We start from the raw sequence: 19,604 nt of genomic DNA, 5'->3' as shown, positions 1-19,604 counted from the left end.
CAGCTACCCAGTTGCTTGATGGTTATTTCTGCTGCCAATGATTTAATTTTTCACCTAATCTGGCAACCTCTCTGATGGAAATAATGAATGGAGGGAGGCTGTTGCTGCTTTCTACTCCACAGGATAGCCAGAGGGCCAAAGTTACAACATTCATTCAGGGGTTCCCCAAAAAGAATGATGGAGAAGGGGGGCGGAGCAAGATGGCAGAGGAGTAGGAGACCTGGATTTCGTCTGGTCTCAGGAATTCAGCTGAATAGGGATCAAACCATTCTGAACACCTACGAACTCAACAGAAGATCGAAGAAGAGAGTAGCAACAACTCTCTGAACAGAGAAGCGACCACTTTTTGGAAGGAATGTAGGACTTGCGGAGAAGTGAATCCGAGGCAATATTCGGGAGGATAGACGGCGGGGGAGGGGGCCTCCGTCGGCCGCTAAAGGCAAGTGCTAGAGCCGAGGAGCACAAAATTGGAACTTTTAGAAGTCGATTCCGCTGAGGGACGTCACTCCAGTGGCTAAGCGGGAAGTGAAAACCTCGCGGGACAGTGTGGACTCAGGACCCTCGGGGTCACAGAAAGACCGGGGGTGCCTGAGTGCGGCAGAGCTCCCAGGTATTGGAGCGGGGAAGCCGGCTGCAGAGAGGGAGCCGAGGCACGGGCTCTCAGCTCGGGGTGGCCATAAACTGTGATCCGCGGCCCAGTTGGGCCACTGCACCTCCAGCAGGGACCCAACAAGCGGCAGAGCCGGGGAGACTCCCCTTTCTCCCCTGGGAGGAGCAGCGTGGGGGCGCACCGCAGGGATCTGCTGGGTTTGGAGACTCCACACGGGGTCGGGTGCCAGAGATAGAAACGCTCGGTCACAGGCCGGGTGAGCACGGAGTGCGGCCGGAGACCGGGGACACGGGAGTGACTGCTTTTCTCTGGGGGCGCACTGAGGAGCGGGGCCCCGAGTTCTCAGCTCCTCTGGGCAGAGAGTGGGAGGCCACCATTTTCACCCTGGTCCTCCAAAGCTGTACCGAGAGCTTGCAGGGAACAAAAATTCCTGAGAGCAAAGCTTTGCTTAGCCGGAACCGACAAGGGCAGAGCAATTCTGCCTCCGGCAAAGACATTTGGGAACCACGGCAACAGGCCCCTCCCCCAGAAGATCCACACGAACAGCCAGCAAGCCAAGACCAAGTTTACCGATCAAGGAGAACGGGAGAACTCCAGCGGTAGGGGAATACTACACATAGAATTCATGGCTTTTTTACCATGATTCATTAGTTTCTCAAAGTTAATTTTTTTAACTGTTTTTCGTTTTTTTTTTTCAATTTTTCTTTTTCCCTTTTTCAACCAACATCTTGTCAATCGCTTTTTTAAAAAAACATTTTTTATTTTTCATTTTTAGAGTCATATTTTATCCCTTCATAGTAGTTACCCTTATTTTTGGCATATATATATAAGTTCTTCTCTCTTTAAAATTTTGATATACAGTTTCTTCGAAGAGATCAAAATATACCCTAAATCACTAGTGTATGGCTTTGTTCTAGTCTCCTGCCTGATCACATTCTCTCCCATTATTTTTTCTTTTCTTTTTTTTTAAATCTTCTTTCTTCTTTCAAACAACTTCTTATCTTATCAATTCAGTTTATAAAACCTTTTATAATTTTCATCTTTACAGTCATCTCCCATCCCTTCATTGTATCAACCCTTATTTTGTACATATATAAGTCTTTCTTCCTTTAAAATTTTAGGAGGCACTTTCCTCTAACAGACCAAAATACTGTGTGGCACTGATCTATGCACTAGCCTGATCATATTTGATCATATTCTGTTTTTTTTTGTTTTGTTCTGTTTTTGTTTGTTTTTATCTTTTTCTTTTTCTTTTTCTTTTTTTTTCTCTTTCTTTTTTCTTTCTTTCCCTTTCTTTTCCCCTGGTTTCAGGTCTTTTCTGATTTCTATAGAGTATATTTGCTGGGGACGTTGTTAACCTGTTAGCATTTTGTTCTCTCATTCATCTGTTCTCCTCTGGACAAAATGACAAGACAAAAAAAATCACCTCAGCAAAAAGAACAAGAGGTAGTACCGTCTGCCAGGGACTGACTCAATACAGACATTAGCACGATGTCAGACCTAGAGTTCAGAATCATGACTTTAAAGATACTAGCTGGGCTTGAAAAAAGCGTGGAAGTGTTTAGAGAAACCCTTTCTGGAGAAAAAAAGGAATTAAAATCTAACCAAGTCAAAATTAAAAAGGCTATTAATGAGGTGCAATCAAAAATGGGGGCACTAACTGCTAGGATAAATGAGGCAGAAGAGAGAATCAGCGATATAGAAGACCAAATGATGGAAAATAAAGAGGCTGAGAAAAAGAGAGAGAAACAACTACAGGATCACGAGGGCAGAATTCGAGAGATAAGCGATACGATAAGATGAAACAACATTAGAATAATTGGGATCCCAGAAGAAGAATCAAAAGAAAGAGGGGCAGAAGTTATATTGGAGCAAATTATAGCAGAGAACTTCCCTCATGTGGGGAAGGAAACAGGCATCAAAATCCAGAAGGCACAGAGAACCCCTCTCAAAATCAATAAAAATACGTCAACACCCCGACATCTAATAGTAAAACTTAGGAGTCTCAGAGACAAAGAGAAAATCCTGAAAGCAGCTCAGGAGAAGAGAAATGTAACCTACAATGGTAGAAACATTAGATTGGCAACAGACCTATCCACAGAGACCTGGCAGGCCAGAAAGGACCGGCATGATATCTTCAGAGCACTAAACGAGAAAAATACGCAGCCAAGAATACTATATCCAGCTAGGCTGTCATTGAAAATAGAAGGAGAGGTAAAAAGCTTCCAGGACAAACAAAAACTAAAGGAATTTGCAAACACAAAACCAGCCCTAAAAGAAATATTGAAAGGGGTCCTCTAAGCAAAGAGAGAGCCTAAAAGCAGCATAGATCAGAAAGGAACACCGACAATATACAGTCACAGTCACCTTACAGGCAATACAGTGGCACTAAATTCATATCTTTCAATAGTTACCCTGAATGTAAATGGGCTAAATGCCCCAATCAAAAGACACAGGCTATCAGATTGGATTAAAAAATAAGACCCATCCATATGCTGTCTGCAAGAGACTCATTTTAGACCCAAAGACACCCCCACATTGAAAGTGAGGGGGTGGAAAACCATTTACCATGCTAATGGACACCAAAAGAAAGCTGGGGTGGCAAATCTTATATCAGACAAATTAGATTTTAAAACAAAGACTGTAATAAGAGATGAAGAAGGACACTATATCCTACTTAAAGGGACTATCCAACAAGAAGATCTAACAATTGTAAATATCTATGCCCCTAACATGGGAGCAGCCAATTATATAAGGCAATTAATAACAAAAGCAAAGAAACACATTGACAACAATACAATAATAGTGGGGGACTTTAACACCCCCTGACTGAAATGGACAGATCATCTAAGCAAAAGATCAACAAGGAAATAAAGACTTTAAATGAAACACTGGACCAAATGGACTTCACAGACATATTCAGAACATTCCATCCCAAAGCAACGGAATACACATTCTTCTCTAGTGCCCATGGAACATTCTCCAGAATTGATCACATCCTAGGTCACAAATCAGGTCTCAACTGATACCAAAAGATTGGGATTATTCCCTGCATATTTTCAGACCACAATGCTTTGAAACTAGAACTCAATCACAAGAGGAAAGTCGGAAAGAACTCAAATACCTGGAGGCTAAAGAGTATCCTACTAAAGAATGAATGGGTCAACCAGGAAATTAAAGAAGAATTAAAAAATTCATGGAAACCAATGAAAATAAAAACACAAATGTTCAAAATCTTTGGGATACAGCAAAGGCAGTCCTAAGAGCAAAGTATATAGCAAGCCTTTCTCAAGAAACAAGAAAGGTCTCAAATACATAACCTAACCCTACACCTAAAGGAGCTAGAGAAAGAACAGCAAACAAAGCCTAAACCCAGCAGGAGACGAGAAATAATAAAGATCAGAGCAGAAATCAGTGAACTAGAAACCAAAAGAACAGTAGAACAGATCAACGAAACTAGGAGCTGGTTCTTTGAAAGAATTAACAAGATTGATAAACCCCTGGCCAGACTTACCAAAAAGAAGAGAGAAATGACCCAAATCAACAAAATCATGAATGAAAGAGGAGAGATCACAACCAACACCAAAGAAATACAAACAATTATAAGAACATATTATGAGCAACTCTATGCCAGCAAATTAGATAACCTGGAAGAAATGGGTGCATTCCTAGAGATGTATCAACTACCAAAACTGAACCAGGAAGATATAAAAAACCTGAACAGACCTATAACCACTAAGGAAATTGAAGCAGTCATCAAAAATCTCCCAACAAACAAAAGCCCAGGGCCAGATGGCTTCCCAGGGAAATTCTATCAAACATTTAAAGAAGAATTAATACCTATTCTCCCGAAACTGTTCCAAAAAATAGAAATGGAAGGAAAACTTCCAAACTCATTTTATGAGGCCACCATTACCTTGATCCCCAAACCAGACAAAGACCCCATCAAAAAGGAGAATTACAGACCAATATCCTTGATGAACATGGATGCAAAAATTCTCACCAAAATACTAGCCAATAGGATCCAACAGTACATTAAAAGGATTATTCACCATGACCAAGTGGGATTTATCCCTGGGCTGCAAGGTTGGTTCAACATCCACAAATCAATCAACATGATACAATACATTAACAAAAGAAAGAACAAGAGTCATATGATCCTCTCAATAGATGCAGAAAAAGCATTTGACAAAGGACAGCATCCTTTCTTGATCAAAACTTTTCAGAGTATAGGCATAGAGGGTACATACCTCAATATCATAAAAGCCATCTATGAAAAACCTACAGCGAATATCATTCTCAAGCTGAGAGCTTTTCCCCTAAGGTCAGGAATGCGGCAGGGATGTCCACTATCACCACTGCTATTCAACATAGTATTAGAAGTCCTAGCCACAGCAATCAGACAACAAAAAGAAATCAAAGGCATCCAAACTGGCAAAGAAGAAGTCAAACTCTCACTCTTTGCAGATGATATGATACTGTATGTGGAAAACCCAAAAGACTCCACCTCAAAACTGCTAGAACTCATACAGGAATTCAGTAAAGTAGCAGGATATAAAATTAATGCACAGAGATCAGTGGCATTCCTATACACCAACAACAAGACAGAAGAGAGACAAATCAAGGAGTCGATCCCATTTACAATTGCACCCAAAACCATAAGATACCTAGGAATAAATTTAACAAAAGAGGCAAAGGATCTGTACTCAGAAAACTATAAAATACTCATGAAAGAAATTGAAGAAGACACAAACAAATGGAAAAACGTTCCATGCTCATGGATTGGAAGAACAAACATTGTGAAGATGTCAATGCTACCTAGAGCAATCTACACATTCAATGTAATCCCCATCAAAATACCATCCACTTTTTTCAAAGAAATGGAACAAATAATCCTAAAATTTGTATGGAACCAGAAGAGACCCCGAATAGCCAGAGGAATATTGAAAAAGAAAAGCAAAGCTGGCGGCATCACAATTCCGGACTTCCAGCTCTATTACAAAGCTGTCATCATCAAGACAGTATGGTACTGACACAAAAACAGACCCATAGATCAATGGAACAGAATCGAGAGCCCAGAAATGGACCCTCAATTCTATGGTCAACTAATCTTTGACAAAGCAGGAAAGAATGTCCAATGGAGAAAAGACAGTCTCTTCAACCAGTGGTGTTGGGAAAATTGGAAAGCCACATGCAGAGGAATGAAACTGGACCATTTCCTTACACCACACACAAAAATAGACTCCAAATGGTTGAAAGACCTAAACGTGAGACAGGAGTCCATCAAAATCCTAAAGGAGAACACAGGTAGCAACCTCTTCGACCTCAGCCGCAGCAACTTCTTCCTAGAAACATCGCCAAAGGCAAGGGAAGCAAGGGCAAAAATGAACTATTGGGATTTCATCAAGATAAAAAGCTTTTGCACAGCAAAAGAAACAGTCCACAAAACCAAAAGACAACCGACGGAATGGGAGAAAATATTTGCAAATGACATATCAGATAAAGGGCTAGTATCCAAAATCTATAAAGAACTTATCCAACTCAACACCCAAAGAACAAATAATCCAATCAAGAAATGGGCAGAAGACTTGAACAGACATTTTTCCAAAGAGGACATCCAAATGGCCAACAGACACATGAAAAAGTGCTCAACATCACTTGGCATCAGGGAAATCCAAATCAAAGCCTAAATGAGATACCACCTCACACCAGTCAGAATGGTTAGAATTAACAAGTCAGGAAACGACAGATGTTGGCGGGGTTATGGAGAAAGGGCACCCTCCTACACTGTTGGTGGGAATGCAAGCTGGTGCAACCCCTCTGGAAAACAGTATGGAGGTTGCTCAAACAGTTGAAAATAGAGCTACCGTACGATCCAGCAATTGCACTACTGGGTATTTACCCCAAAGATACAAACGTAGGGATCCGAAGGGGTACGTGCACCCCGATGTTTATAGCAGCAATGTCCACAATAGCCAAACTGTGGAAAGAGCCAAGATGTCCAACGACAGATGAAGGAATAAAGAAGAGGTGGTATATATACACAATGGAATATTATGCAGCCATAAAAAGGAATGAGATCTTACCATTTGCAACGACATGGATGGAACTGGAGGGTGTTATGCTGAGTGAAATAAGCCAATCAGAGAAAGACATGTATCATATGACCTCGCTGATATGAGGAATTTTTAACCTCAGGAAACATACTGAGGGTTGCTGGAGTGGTGGGGGGTGGGAGGGATGGGGTGGCTGGGTCACAGACATTGGGGAGGGTATGTGCTATGGTGAGCGCTGTGAATTGTGCAAGACTGTTGAATCACCGATCTGTACTTCTGAAACAAATAATGTAATATATGTTAAGAAAAAAAAAAAGAAGAAGAAGATAGCAGGAGGGGAAGAATGAAGGGAGTAAGTCGGGGGGAAGACGAACCATGAGAGACGATGGACTCTGAAAAACAAACTGAGGTTTCTAGAGGGGAGGGGGGTGGGGGGATGGGTTAGCCTGGTGATGGGTATTAAAGAGGGTACATTCTGCATGGAGCACTGGGTGTTATGCACAAACAATGAATCATGGAACAGTACATCAAAAACTAATGATGTAATGTATGGTGATTAACATAACAATAAAAAATTAAAAAAGGAATGATGGAGAAACCTGCAGACGTGGGGGAATATTCTCCTATAACTTAAATACTTGGTGGAAAATTAAAAAAAAAAAGTCTTGGGATGACATTTTTAAAATAACAAGTTAAATAACTTGGGGTGATAAATATGTTCTTAAGAGTACACATTTTGTAATAACAATAATTATTACCATTGGTTGAGAGCCTACTGTGTGCCAGGCAATTGCTGGTTGGGGGTGATTACATATTAGCTCATTAAATGGAATCTTTACAATGACACTGTCAGGGATAAGTGTTAATCTACTTTTATAGATGAATAAACTGAGAGTTTGGGAGGTTGAACAATTTGCCAAAGGCCCCTCATCGAATAGTTCGCAGAGCTGAAATGTAAGCTTAGTTATATGTTACTGCAAGTTTTTCGTGTCTCTCCTGTGTTGCTTTTCCCTTATCTATATCTACATTAACTAAGACACAATCTTTTTAAAGGCATTTAAATAATGCAATGATTAAAAAGGCATTAGCTGATTTCTCTTTTTTTCTTGAAATGACATTTTTCTTTTTTTTTCTTTATCCTTCCCAAAAGGAAATAGAAACATTAGCTTACTCTTTAATGCTCAATTAACTGCTGTGGGATTGTACCTGAAGAGATCAGTAAGACCTCCAGGCAGATGTCATTGATCCAACTCTAGTGTCATTCTGTGCCTGTCCATATGTGTGATGTTAGAGAGAAGGTTTTGTTTGTGGGGATCACAAAGCCATCATCCATCCGACTCCCTGGGTTCTGACTGGCTCTCACCTGCAGCGCTTCCCACGAATGTCTTCCTTGGCCTGTTATTATTTTTAATTGCGCACAGGGTGCTTTTTACTAGTAAAGTTCTCGCCAATCAAGATCATCAGCGCTACCTCAAAGGAGTCCCAGAAAACTGATTAGTAAATTAAGCTCCACTCCCTGACAAGAGGCAGGATAGGGGGTGTCTGGGCACTGTCCAAGGTCATAGGACCTATTGGCTCCTGCAGGGACAGCATGGAGAACTTTCGAAGAATCTATGCAAGTTCTGAGTACCAAAGGTGAGGAAAAGGTTCTGTATGGTATGACAAGCAACCACTGTGAGTCAGAAAGCCCTGAACTCACAGACCTCATCAAATACCAAAATAGTAGTAGCAGCATTCTGCTTGGTTCCAGGAAATATTAGTTACTTTGTGATCTTGAACAAATGACTTAGCTAGCCTCTCTGAAACTCAGTCTTCTCATCTGTATAATAGGAGCAATGACCTCATCTCACTGCTTTGAAAATGAAGTGATATGATGGTATCAGTTAACACTCTTTTTGTTCCAAGTGATAGAAAACCAATCGAATTCAGGTGAAGCAGAAAGAGCATTTCATTATAAGTAAAAGATCACGCGTGCAGCTGGGTCTGAGGAAAAACTGGAATTAGAAGCTTTAGTCACACTCTAAAACTCTCCCTGTTTCTTGTCTCTACTTACCTCGATGCACCTGCAGCTCCCCTTCGTACTACTCCTTAGCTTCCGTGACAGAACATAGCCACCAATGGCTTACAAAGCTACATTCCCCTGCCCAACCTAGGCTAAGAGACAAAGTGGCCCAAATTCTAAATCTCGGTGAAGAACTGGGATTGGCCCAGTTCATGTCATGTGCCTACATTTAAACCAACCAATCCTGTGTTAACAATGAGGGGTATTATATTCTACTTACATGGTTGTCCCTGTGGTAAGCCTGAGGATAAGAAGAGGTGGATATTTCTTGAAGAAAAGGGAGTAATTACTAGAAGAGTTTCACCAAGATTAAATAATTGGTGTCTACTACAACAATATATAAGAAATTGCTATCACTATACCCACTCCAGAAGAGATAACACATATCTTTTTTTGTCAGTAAGTAGATTTCTACACATTTGAAAGGCTACGTTTTTAAAATGTAAAGCAAATATAATATTATGTGCTAATTACAATGAATATAGATCATCTAAGGTTAAAAATCAGAAGAGAACATACATACTGTGAACAATTAATGTTTTAAGTGCCTGGTATCTTTTTCCATCTGTTTAAAGACACTATTGAAATTCAACAAGTAGAAAAACAGAATTTTGTTTCTAATCCTATCTCCTCCCCTGCCCCTCAGAAACTCAGATCTTCTCACATTTTCCACTTTCACCTTCAATTATTTTTCTATGTTTAAGTTGTCTTAGTTTGTGGGTTGACTACCTTTTTTTACTGTTAAAGATCTAAGGGACTGTATTAAATACTTGAAACTATTTCAAAGAACAATGAAATGCCCTTATGTTAGTACTAAACAGAGTACCATGCTGGAAATGAAGAAAGTCAGTTTCTATTTTTCTCTCTTTTCCCAAAAATACACAGAACAATTTTGGACAAGTCATTTGTGGTCCTCATACCATCCGCCTGTTGGTAACTAGCTTACTTTCCTCTTGGAATGAAGCTGGGAATATCAATGGATTAACTATGAATAGGGCCATTTACAGGGAGAGGGGGGAATGGAATCTCAGAAAACTAGACATTTCCTTTTTTTCTTTTTTTTAATCAGAAAGTGAATTCTTACCTAGAGAAAGAATTTCATTTGGTTCAAATCATAGGAATCCAGTTGCCCTCTGCCAATAAACTCCAAGCCAGAGTGAGGGATTGAGTACAATATATTTTAGGGTTGGGAAGGAGACCATTTTGTGTCACTTTCCAGAATTCCTTCTGGCTGATTTTAGTATATTACTGATTAATTTTGAATAGAATAATTCTATGACCTTTCAAATAGAATGATGAGAGAGAAGTGTGCCTATCATGGTAAAAAAAAGGAAATTGAAAGTCTTATTTTTGCATTGGATTTTGTTTCTGTGTCTATGATTCCTTTATAGGGAGGAGAAATTAAATTTACAAAGCAACAGTGTTCCAAGTAGATGCTGGAATGGGGAAATTAACTGGTGTCAAAATATGTGTTGCCAGTTAAAGATTATTCTTTCACATTTGTTTTCAAATATGAAAAGAATTCCATGGGGAAAGAGCAGTTGTCAGAATAATAACCGTGTCTTGAAATAAAATTCACAGATTCTATATGACAAAAACATGTTCCTAAATGGCTCTGTTTGGTTGCAGCTTAAATGAAACATACAGTGATGGAAGACTCATTTTAGGCCGAAACTCATTGAAGGCCATTTTAATGTTTATTGCATAAATACTTAATTTTGATCCTTTAAAAATTCTGTCAATTCATTTCTTGATAGTTAGCATATTAAAATATGTAAATAGGCATGATGCAGTTGTTCAGTGCTAATCTTTTTGTAATAACTAATGTTCTCTTTCAACAGCCACCACCCTCTGCTCATGTCACCTTCACCCAGGAGTCACAAAATACGGAAGACAGTCTCTTCCTTGATTAAATTTTAGGAGGTTGAAGCTAGGCCAAAATCCTCACCTTCCTCTTTCCTAAATACTTTTTCTCCTCTCTCTTAATTACATGGCTTTACACTGATTTACATGAATTTCAGCTTTCAAAATCATTGATCTTTGCTGAATGCAAATAGGCACATGGGAAAATTATATTAAGTTTGCACAATTGATCTTTCATCATTTCAAATGGTACCTTTGAACAGTTCCTGAAATGTCTGTCTGAAATACTCCCAGCGCTGAGTGTCATCAAGAGATGCAGGGTCACCCTGGGGAAACCCATTCTCAGTGATGTAAATTACAGGGTTATTATACGTATCCTGGAACAAGAGAGCAGAAGTTTTATTCCAGTTTTATTCCAAACAGATGTAAAAAAAAAAAAAAAGACTCATAAAATCGGGTGCTTTACCATCTATCTTCTCTAAGCTACAACCCCAAACTAGTTTTCATCAAATTGCACTGACCCTATTAACTTAATTTTCCACACACTGACCTTTTATGACTAACAATGGAAAAGCAAAACTGTGCAAATGTCCATGAAGACAGTCAAATGACTCTTGTCATAATGAGAAGACAGAAATATCTTTCTTCCATCAGCATCTGCTGATTGTCACTACTCTTTAACCCCTTGGTCCCACAAACAGCTACACTCTCTATCCCCCCACAGCAAGGGTACTAAAAACCATTAACTTAAAATTTTAATTTCAGCTACCTGGACTCCATCCAGATAGCAGAGGTCCAAAAAGGATCCAGCTATTTCAGTCCTTAATATGCCTTTTAATAATTACAGTTGTGACATCAGCCTGGAAAATATGTCCAAGCTATTCCTATGCCCACAACTGACTTTAACAGAGAATCCCAACTTTAATTATGGTATTGAAGCCCCTTATCAGCTAGTTACTTCTCACCAACTTAAACCCTAATCTCTCTTCCCAAGCCAACAAATGTATAACCCACTGCCTAAAATCATGCTTTTTCCAAGTTCACATATATGTCTGTCTTCCCATTTCTACATATTTGGGTACACATGAACAGAAACTATGTGTTTTACCTTAGTGTTTACAGTACTTTACGTATTCCCCATGGCACCACGTAGATCCGATCCAAACTTCTTATCCAAGTTGGGTCTGGAAAAACTTGAATCTCCACATCCTGGAAAAAACCCAGTTCTTTCTTATTCTCCTGGTACTTGACTAAGCGAGTTGTATAATAATGCACAGCAAAGAAATCAGCAGTGCCTTTATTCATTCTCTTCTCTTCTTCTGTAAATTCTGGAAGCCTTGATGATGGATAGCCTTGCTTTTTACTCATGAAGGCAATCTGGGACTTGACAACTTCCGGATAATCACCAACAGTAAATATGGGTTTAGCAAAGAAATCCAAGCAGAAAGCAAGGGCTCTTTTAGCAGCTTCCTGGTCAGACACTGAGTTGGGATCTGCCGGTTCCACCCAGGTAGCAAAAATTGCTAGGGACACCACACCCTTCTGCACTTTTCAGAATAAGGAATCATAGTTGTGCCAGGATCTGGCGTGAGCTTTAATCAAATTATGAGCTGCCTGATAACCTCCAGTTCCAAAGTGAGGTACACCAGGAGGATATATTCCAAAATCATATGCCAGCAGGGCAAAAACATTAGGCTCATTTATGGTGACCCACCACTGGACTCGATCTCCAAAAGTACTGAAGCAAAACCGGGCATATTTATCAAAGGATTCAATGATTGCCTCTGACAACCAACCTCCTTTGTCTTCTAAGGCCTGAGGCAAATCATAGTGGTAGAGGGTCACTATAGGCGTAACCGCATTAGTTAACAAATCATCAATGATCTTGTTGTAATAGTCAATTCCTAGGAGAAAAACAAAAGGGAAGTACTGAAGAAAAGTTATTTTTAGAACATTGACAATAAGTAAAGACGAGGAAAAGATAAGGAATAATTTCCTAAATAACTTTATCCAAAATAAGGTTTGTTACTTCCTACATATCATCAATTAAAGTTTGGAAGGAAACATTCAAAATTCCAAGGAAGAATCGGGGGGTTGGGGTATGTCAGAAGACGTGGAACACATATGTTCTGACAGGGATACATTTGGGCAAGTTGCTACCACATAAATTTGTGTTATGGCCACACTTACTGAATTTATTTTGTTTGTATGCTTGATTTGTCTCTTAACCCCACTAGAATACAAGCCTCATAATAACTGGGGCCTTATCTAATTCACTTCTGGTTCCCCAAATCCTGAAACAATACTAGGAATTCAGTAGATACTCAATAAATATTAGTTGAACGACTGAATGGTTCTCGGTGGTATTAAATATAAAGTAACAGAACTGATGGCTGCCTGGGTGCTTCTCCAGATATATCAGTCTTACAAGTCTAAAAAGGAGACCCACTGAGCATGAATAAGAGCTCCCAGAATGTGGGTTACAAGGGCAGTTGGCCAGAGGCTTGGCATGTTAAGGAACATGGTTGGGGACTTTGCTTCAAGATCCTGACGTAGTCCATGAGAATGCAGAGCCACCCCTTGCTCTCAGCTAATTCTCCAGCACTGCAAGTGTGTTGGAGAATTTTTAGGATTGAGGCAGAGTTCAGAGAAATGTTATTAACTTAGAGATACTCTGCCTCAGAAATCAATGCCAAGAAGATGTTGGGTCCAACCTAATAATAACTCCTAACTGGAAGAGACTTACTGGGGAGAGACCAGTATTAGTGCATCATGTGATTTTTATGTCTAAGATTATGGAAGAAACTGAAGCTCAGGAGAGAGAATATATCCTATTTCGACATTGTTTCTTGGATAATAATTGTAAATTCATATGTAGAATTGTGTTGCTTTCAAAGTTTGTCTAGAAGTACGGTCCCTTCCTCTCTCTTTTTTTAACTTAGTATCCTCTAATTAAAAACTAATGCAGACATTTGAATTAGTTTCATTAAATCATTAATTTATTCATCCCTCAAATACACATGTATAGAGAAGCTACTATATGCTGGACTTACAAACATATGTAAGATATATACTGTCCTTGGCCTAAGGGAGCTTCAATTTTAATAGGGACTACAAAAAAATTCATAAACAATTATAATACAGTATTATATTGGTAAAGATAAAGTGCAGAATACCATTTAAGCATAGGATATGGAGTACCCGTTCCAGACTGAGAATATTTGAAAATCTATTTTGAAAGCAATATAGCATCATGATTTCTCTCTTTTTTTAAAGATTTTATTTATTTATTTGACAGAGAGAAACGCAGTGAGAGAGGGAACACAAGCAGAGGGAGAGGCAGAGGGAGAAGCAGTCTTCCCGCTGAGCAGGGAGCCCGATGCAGAGCGAGCCCAATGTGGAAGGAGCCCAATCCCAGGACCCTGGGATCATGACCTGAGCCGAAGGCAGATGCTTAACAACTGAGCCACCCAGGTGCCCCAGCATCATGATTTCAAAAATGAACTACAGCAACAGGCTACCTACATTCTACCCCAATTCCTTCACCTACTTCAGTGACCTTAGGCAGGTTACTTTATCTCTCTGAATTATCTTTCCCTGTCTGTAAAATGTGGACAGTAATAGAAACCTACTTCAATAATTTATTCCAAGAGCTTAAAGAGTTGATAAATTGAACATGGTTAGAATAGCTCTTGGCATAAGGTAAGGGCTCAGTACAGGTTAGCTATCATTTTAATAATCATTGTTATTATTGTCATTAGTGACATCTAAGATGACAGTCAAATGATGAATATAAATTACTCATGTAAGGGAAGGAAGAACGAGTGATCGAAGAAGAGAAAAAAAGGAAACAAATACATGAAAGAGTAAAGGAGGTGTGAAAATAAACAAAGACCACCTAAATGTGAGCAGTCTATTTATTCAGAGTTTGCTGTACCAAGGGAGTCAGCCATCATCCATTGCCTTTGACAGATACTCAAAGGCTGTCAGGGAAGAGGGAAAGCTTTATAGTGACAAAAAGGAGTGGAAGGGGAAGGCTTCAGTTACCTTCTGATTGGAAGTTTTTGGCACAGGGAGGCTGGAGGTGAGATAACTAGAAGAGGGGCATCCCAAGCAATCACTTTGGACCACTTATTTGGCTTTCTGTGGTTGGTCCTAAGTTGGAAGCAGGTAGCAGGGGAACAAACCACCACCACCAACAGCAAAAAACAGAAAAGTTGGCAGATGTTGATCAAGTTCTGATTATTCTGGACCAATTGCTGCAGAGGCTGTGGTTTGGCTTCCTAGGTTTCTTTTGTGGATCAGAGTTTTATTATCATATATGGACTGGCCATTGTTTGCTTGTATATTGTAATTTAGCCAAGTATGTCTCTATCTGGGAACTCTAAGTTCAGTATAATGAGAATGTATAGCTGAGCAAAGAAAGAATAAGAATGGTAAGAGGTAAGCAGGGTAAGCAGATGCCAAATTATGCAAGGTCATGTGTTATCTATCTATCTATCTATCTATCTATCTATCTATCTATCTATCTATCTATCTGTAAGAGTGGATATTTTTAACAACAGCTCACTTTTTTTGCAAACCAGAGCATAATGTGAATCATGCATAACAACTCCATACTTGGAAGACCCATTTGTATGCCATTACTCACTTGATAAACAGAATACTCCAGCCCCAAAAAGATGTCCATGCCCTAATCCATGCAACTTGTGAATATGTTACTTTACATAGCAAAAAGGATTTGCAGATGTGATTAAGGTTAAGTATCTTGAGATGGGAAGATTTCTCTAGATGGTTCAAATGGGCCCAATCTAACTACACGAGTCCTTAGAAGTGAAAGAGTAGAGCAGAGGAGTGGGTCAGAAAGGTAGAACAATAGAAGAGGTAGGAGAGGTAGCAGCTTAAGAAGGACTCAACCCACTATTGCCAGCTTTGAGAATGGAAGAAGGGAGCCACCTGCCAAGGAATGCAGGTGGCTTCCAGAAACTGAAAATGGCCCTCAGTTGATAACCATCAAGGAAATGAGGACTTCAGTCCTACAACCACAAGAAACTGAATTCTTCCAGCAGTTTCAATGAGCCAAGAAAGACTGTCCTCTAGATCCTTTGGAAAGAAATGCGACCCTGGAGGCATCTTAGTTTTAGCCTACAGAGACCCATGTCAGACTTCTGATCTCCATAACTCTAAGGTAATAAATTTGTGGGCTTTTATTGAAATATAATCGATATACAAGGTTATATTATTTTCAGGTGTAAAATTTGTGCTGTTTTAAGCAGCCAAGCTTGTGATAATTTGTTGAAGCAGCAATAGAAAACTAATACATTCACAGAAATTTATAAAGCTTTTCTAATCTCTCTCAATGAAAGAACATTCCACCATCCCATCTCTGAGCCTTGGGAAGCCCACATGTCCTCACTAGTAAAATGTAATATCCAAAGATGGTATGATGGAATCATTTTGGAATTTTCATAGCTAATTCCTTCCATTGACTCTGAATATAAAAATAATATCAGCCTTCATTTATTGTATTCATACTATATGTGCCAAATGTCACATATTTTGTTTAATCCTAGGCCTAAGCTCAAGAGGTGGGCATTTTTATCCTCGCTAAGCATCTAAGAAAACCGAGATTCAGAGAGAGTGAATACCAGACTTAAGCAATAATGTTGTCACATGGCATTACCAGCATTTAAACCCAGTAACCCACTCTACTTCACTACAAAGCCTGAACTTGTCCTACCATGACATTCCACTTCCCATGGATGTTTCAGAATCAGAAACATGGTGACTCTGTTTTACTAGTCTTCACAATCACCTATTTTGAAGCTGATTCATAATATCAGATCCTTTTTTTTTTAATTTTTGGAGGAATCAGTGATTTATCTCTTGTAAGCATCATTAGATATGGCACAATCTTTAATGATGGCAATCAATGTAATTCCAACAACATGATAATCTTTAGTTGAATTGAAGATTTAAAAAATTTTAAATAAGATTTTTTTCTCACTTATCAGCTTAGCAGAGCAACAAAGCATTGCATAATTAATATTTAACATCCCCGAATCAAGTACTTCTGGTTTGCACAGAGCGCTTCTGGCTTGGTGCTCTAATGAAACAGTGAAGTGAGGTTTTTAAGAGCAGAGCTCCAGAGTTAAACAGTTCTGCCAAAGAATCATGGAATCATGGACAAATCACTTGGCCTATCTATGCCTAAATTTCCTTATCTGCAAAAAGGGCATATTATTAGTGCTACCTCATGAGTGTTTTGAGTATCAAATGAGAACAAACCATGAAAGTGTTCTTTTGCTCTATCAGCACAATTCACTGGTAACTAATTCTGTGAACAAATGTATATTTTTAAATGACCATTTCTTACCAATCTAGGGATCTTGAAACTTTTTTTTTTAAAGATTTTATTTATTTGACAGAGAGACACAGTGAGAGAGGGAACACAAGCAGGGGGGAGTGGAAGAGGGAGAAGCAGGCTCCCACGGAGCAGGGAGCCCAATGCGGGGATCAATCCCAGGACCCTGGGATCATGACCTGAGCTGAAGGCAGATGCTTAATGACTGAGCCACCTTCGTGCCCCAGGATCTTGAAACTTTGACAGTATATTTGAACCTTGTTCTGCCTCTGGTATTTAGGACAAAACTGATTAAGTATTAAAACTTCCATAGCCTTCTTTCATAGTTACTATCACTTTCTCTGATTTATTTAAGCCCATTTCTTCTTGTTTGCTGTGGTCTCAAATGGCCATCCCATCTGCCAAAGCTACTTTATAGTCCTGGTTCCAAACCAATCAACTCAGACTCTCAACTCCTTGATTCCAAACATCTCTGTGAGGTGAAGACAATTGGGCAAGATTCTCTTTTTCCATGAGGAAATACGTCACAATAATACATCACAAGGAAAGAGGTGTCTCCCTTGTTCAGTCAGCTATAGGCAGGAGCAGAGCAGGTTTATGTAGAACAAAAAAATGGGGGAAATTCCCTTAGAAGAGGAAATGGCTAGGACTTGCAAAGATAATGTCTCAGTACAGAAAATAACTGAACTGGAATCTCGCTAGTCAAACTATAAATGTCTTCATGTAGAATTAATTTTGGTCAAGTGCCTACCATGTATCACACATGATAACTAGGTCACTCCCCTCTAGACTCTACCACCAATTAATTTCTTTAATTGCCCTACATTCTCTTTACACACTGCCTGGATTAGTCTCTGCTGCTGTAACAAATTACCATAATCATAGTGGCCTAAGCCAACACAAGTTTATTATCTTATAGTTCTGGGCATCAGATATCCAAAATGATTCTCACTGAACTAAAATCAACATGGCAGCGGGGCTAACTTCCTTCTGGAGGCTCTCAAGGATAACCCAATGCTTTGCCTCTTCCAGCTTCCAGAGGCTGCCTGCATTCCTTAGCTCATGGCCCCTTCCTTTATCTTCAAAGCCAATAGGGTAACATCTTCTCTCCTCTCAGTCTGACTTCTGTTTCAGTTCCTATATCTTCTTTCTGACTCTTATTGTCTTGCCTCCCTCTTATAGGGGCTCATGTAATTACAAGGGGACCATCCAGATAATCCAGGATAATCTCCCTATCTCAAGATTTTTAGTGTAATAACAGCTATAAAGTCCCTTTTACCACCTAAGAAAATATATTCACAGTTTCTAAGAATTAGGAGGAACATCTTTGGGGAGATATTATTCAGCCTAACGCACTGCCCAATATGGAGTAAGAGGGTAATAAATGTTTCTTTAGTTATTTACTTTATCATTCCTGCTAACTGGGCTCATATTTTAAATACTAAAGTGAATAAGAAATTCCGTATAAACATTCCTTTTTTTTTTTATTTCCAAAACTTGGGTCACCTACTAATCATGTGAAACTTGCATTTGTGGCAGATAGGAAAATTCACTTGAACAGCTGAGAACTACAGAAATATGTGATTTCAGTTGCCAGCTCAATTTCTTCTTGTTAAACCTCGAAAATTTGACATTTGAAAGAGAAAGGCTGTGTAACAATTCCACTTCATAAAATATTCTCCCAGTTTGGGAACATAGGATTTTACAAGTTTCCAAATGTCCTCTAATCAAGCTTTAAAATAGGGAGTTGAACACACACAAAAAAATGGGAGTGCCTTGTAAAGGATGGTGACAAGGGTTTTCCAATTCTTTACATGCTCTTTGAGAAAATGTTTAAACAGAAAAAACAAGTGATGCCCTTTCTGAGTTAAAACAGTTCCAGTTGCTTCAACAGATTGAGCAACCACTTACTGAAATTCTGCCTCCTAGAAGTACCCCCAGTGCCCTCTTGTTCATGGAAAAGTCTGTAATATTAATCAGCTATGATTCTACAAAAACTGGGGCCAAACATAAAGAGTTCAGCACTGGGGCACATGATCTCCACATGATATGTGCATGAGTGATCTCCCCACACTGTTCAAGCGGCCCCAGTATTTCCAGTCTCCCCACCACCACCCTCCAGCTTTTCTGCTGCCCTGCTCCTGGACTGCTGTGCTCCATGAACTTCTGTATATCTCAAGTTCATTTTAAATAGCTTGGTATGTTGACATAGTGGTACGGTAATCCCCTATCTTGGGGGCAAATGTGTTCAGAATTTTTGGATTTTTAGAAAGGAAATACAGAGTAAATACCATATATTAAGTTAACCTTCCCAGTGGGTCTGGGTCAGTCTCCCTTAATATTTCTGCAGTAAAATCTGTAAATATTCTTACCAAGTAGAATTACCTGAGATTATAAAAAAAAAATTTCACAAGGGTTTAACATCCAAAATATATAAAAAACCCATAAAGCTCAATATCAAAACACAATCTGATTAAAAAATAGGTGGGGAACCTCAATAGACACTTTTCCAAAAAAGACATACAGATGGCCAACAGGCACATGAAAAAAATGTTCAATGTCACTAACCATCAGGGAGATGCAAATCAAAACCACAATGAGATATCACCTCACACCTGTCAGAATGGCTATTATCAAGAAATAACAAGT

The 19,604-nt window shown here is 39.3% G+C and overlaps 1 protein-coding gene across 1 annotated transcript in view; it reads right to left on the bottom strand.

The window, feature by feature from the left end:
• Positions 1-19,604, bottom strand: part of LOC113925612 (cytosolic beta-glucosidase-like) — a 116,493-nt gene that overhangs the window by 56,776 nt on the left and 40,113 nt on the right. The window contains 2 exon segments of the mRNA XM_027600122.1: positions 10,845-10,968; positions 11,717-12,495. Of these exon segments, the coding sequence (XP_027455923.1) occupies positions 10,845-10,968; positions 11,717-12,495 (903 nt within the window).

This window comes from Zalophus californianus, chromosome 2 (assembly GCF_009762305.2).
Source record: "Zalophus californianus isolate mZalCal1 chromosome 2, mZalCal1.pri.v2, whole genome shotgun sequence".
Lineage (NCBI taxonomy): Eukaryota > Metazoa > Chordata > Mammalia > Carnivora > Otariidae > Zalophus > Zalophus californianus.
Note: the sequence above shows the minus strand (reverse complement) of the source record. Positions and strands in the feature narration are given on the sequence as shown.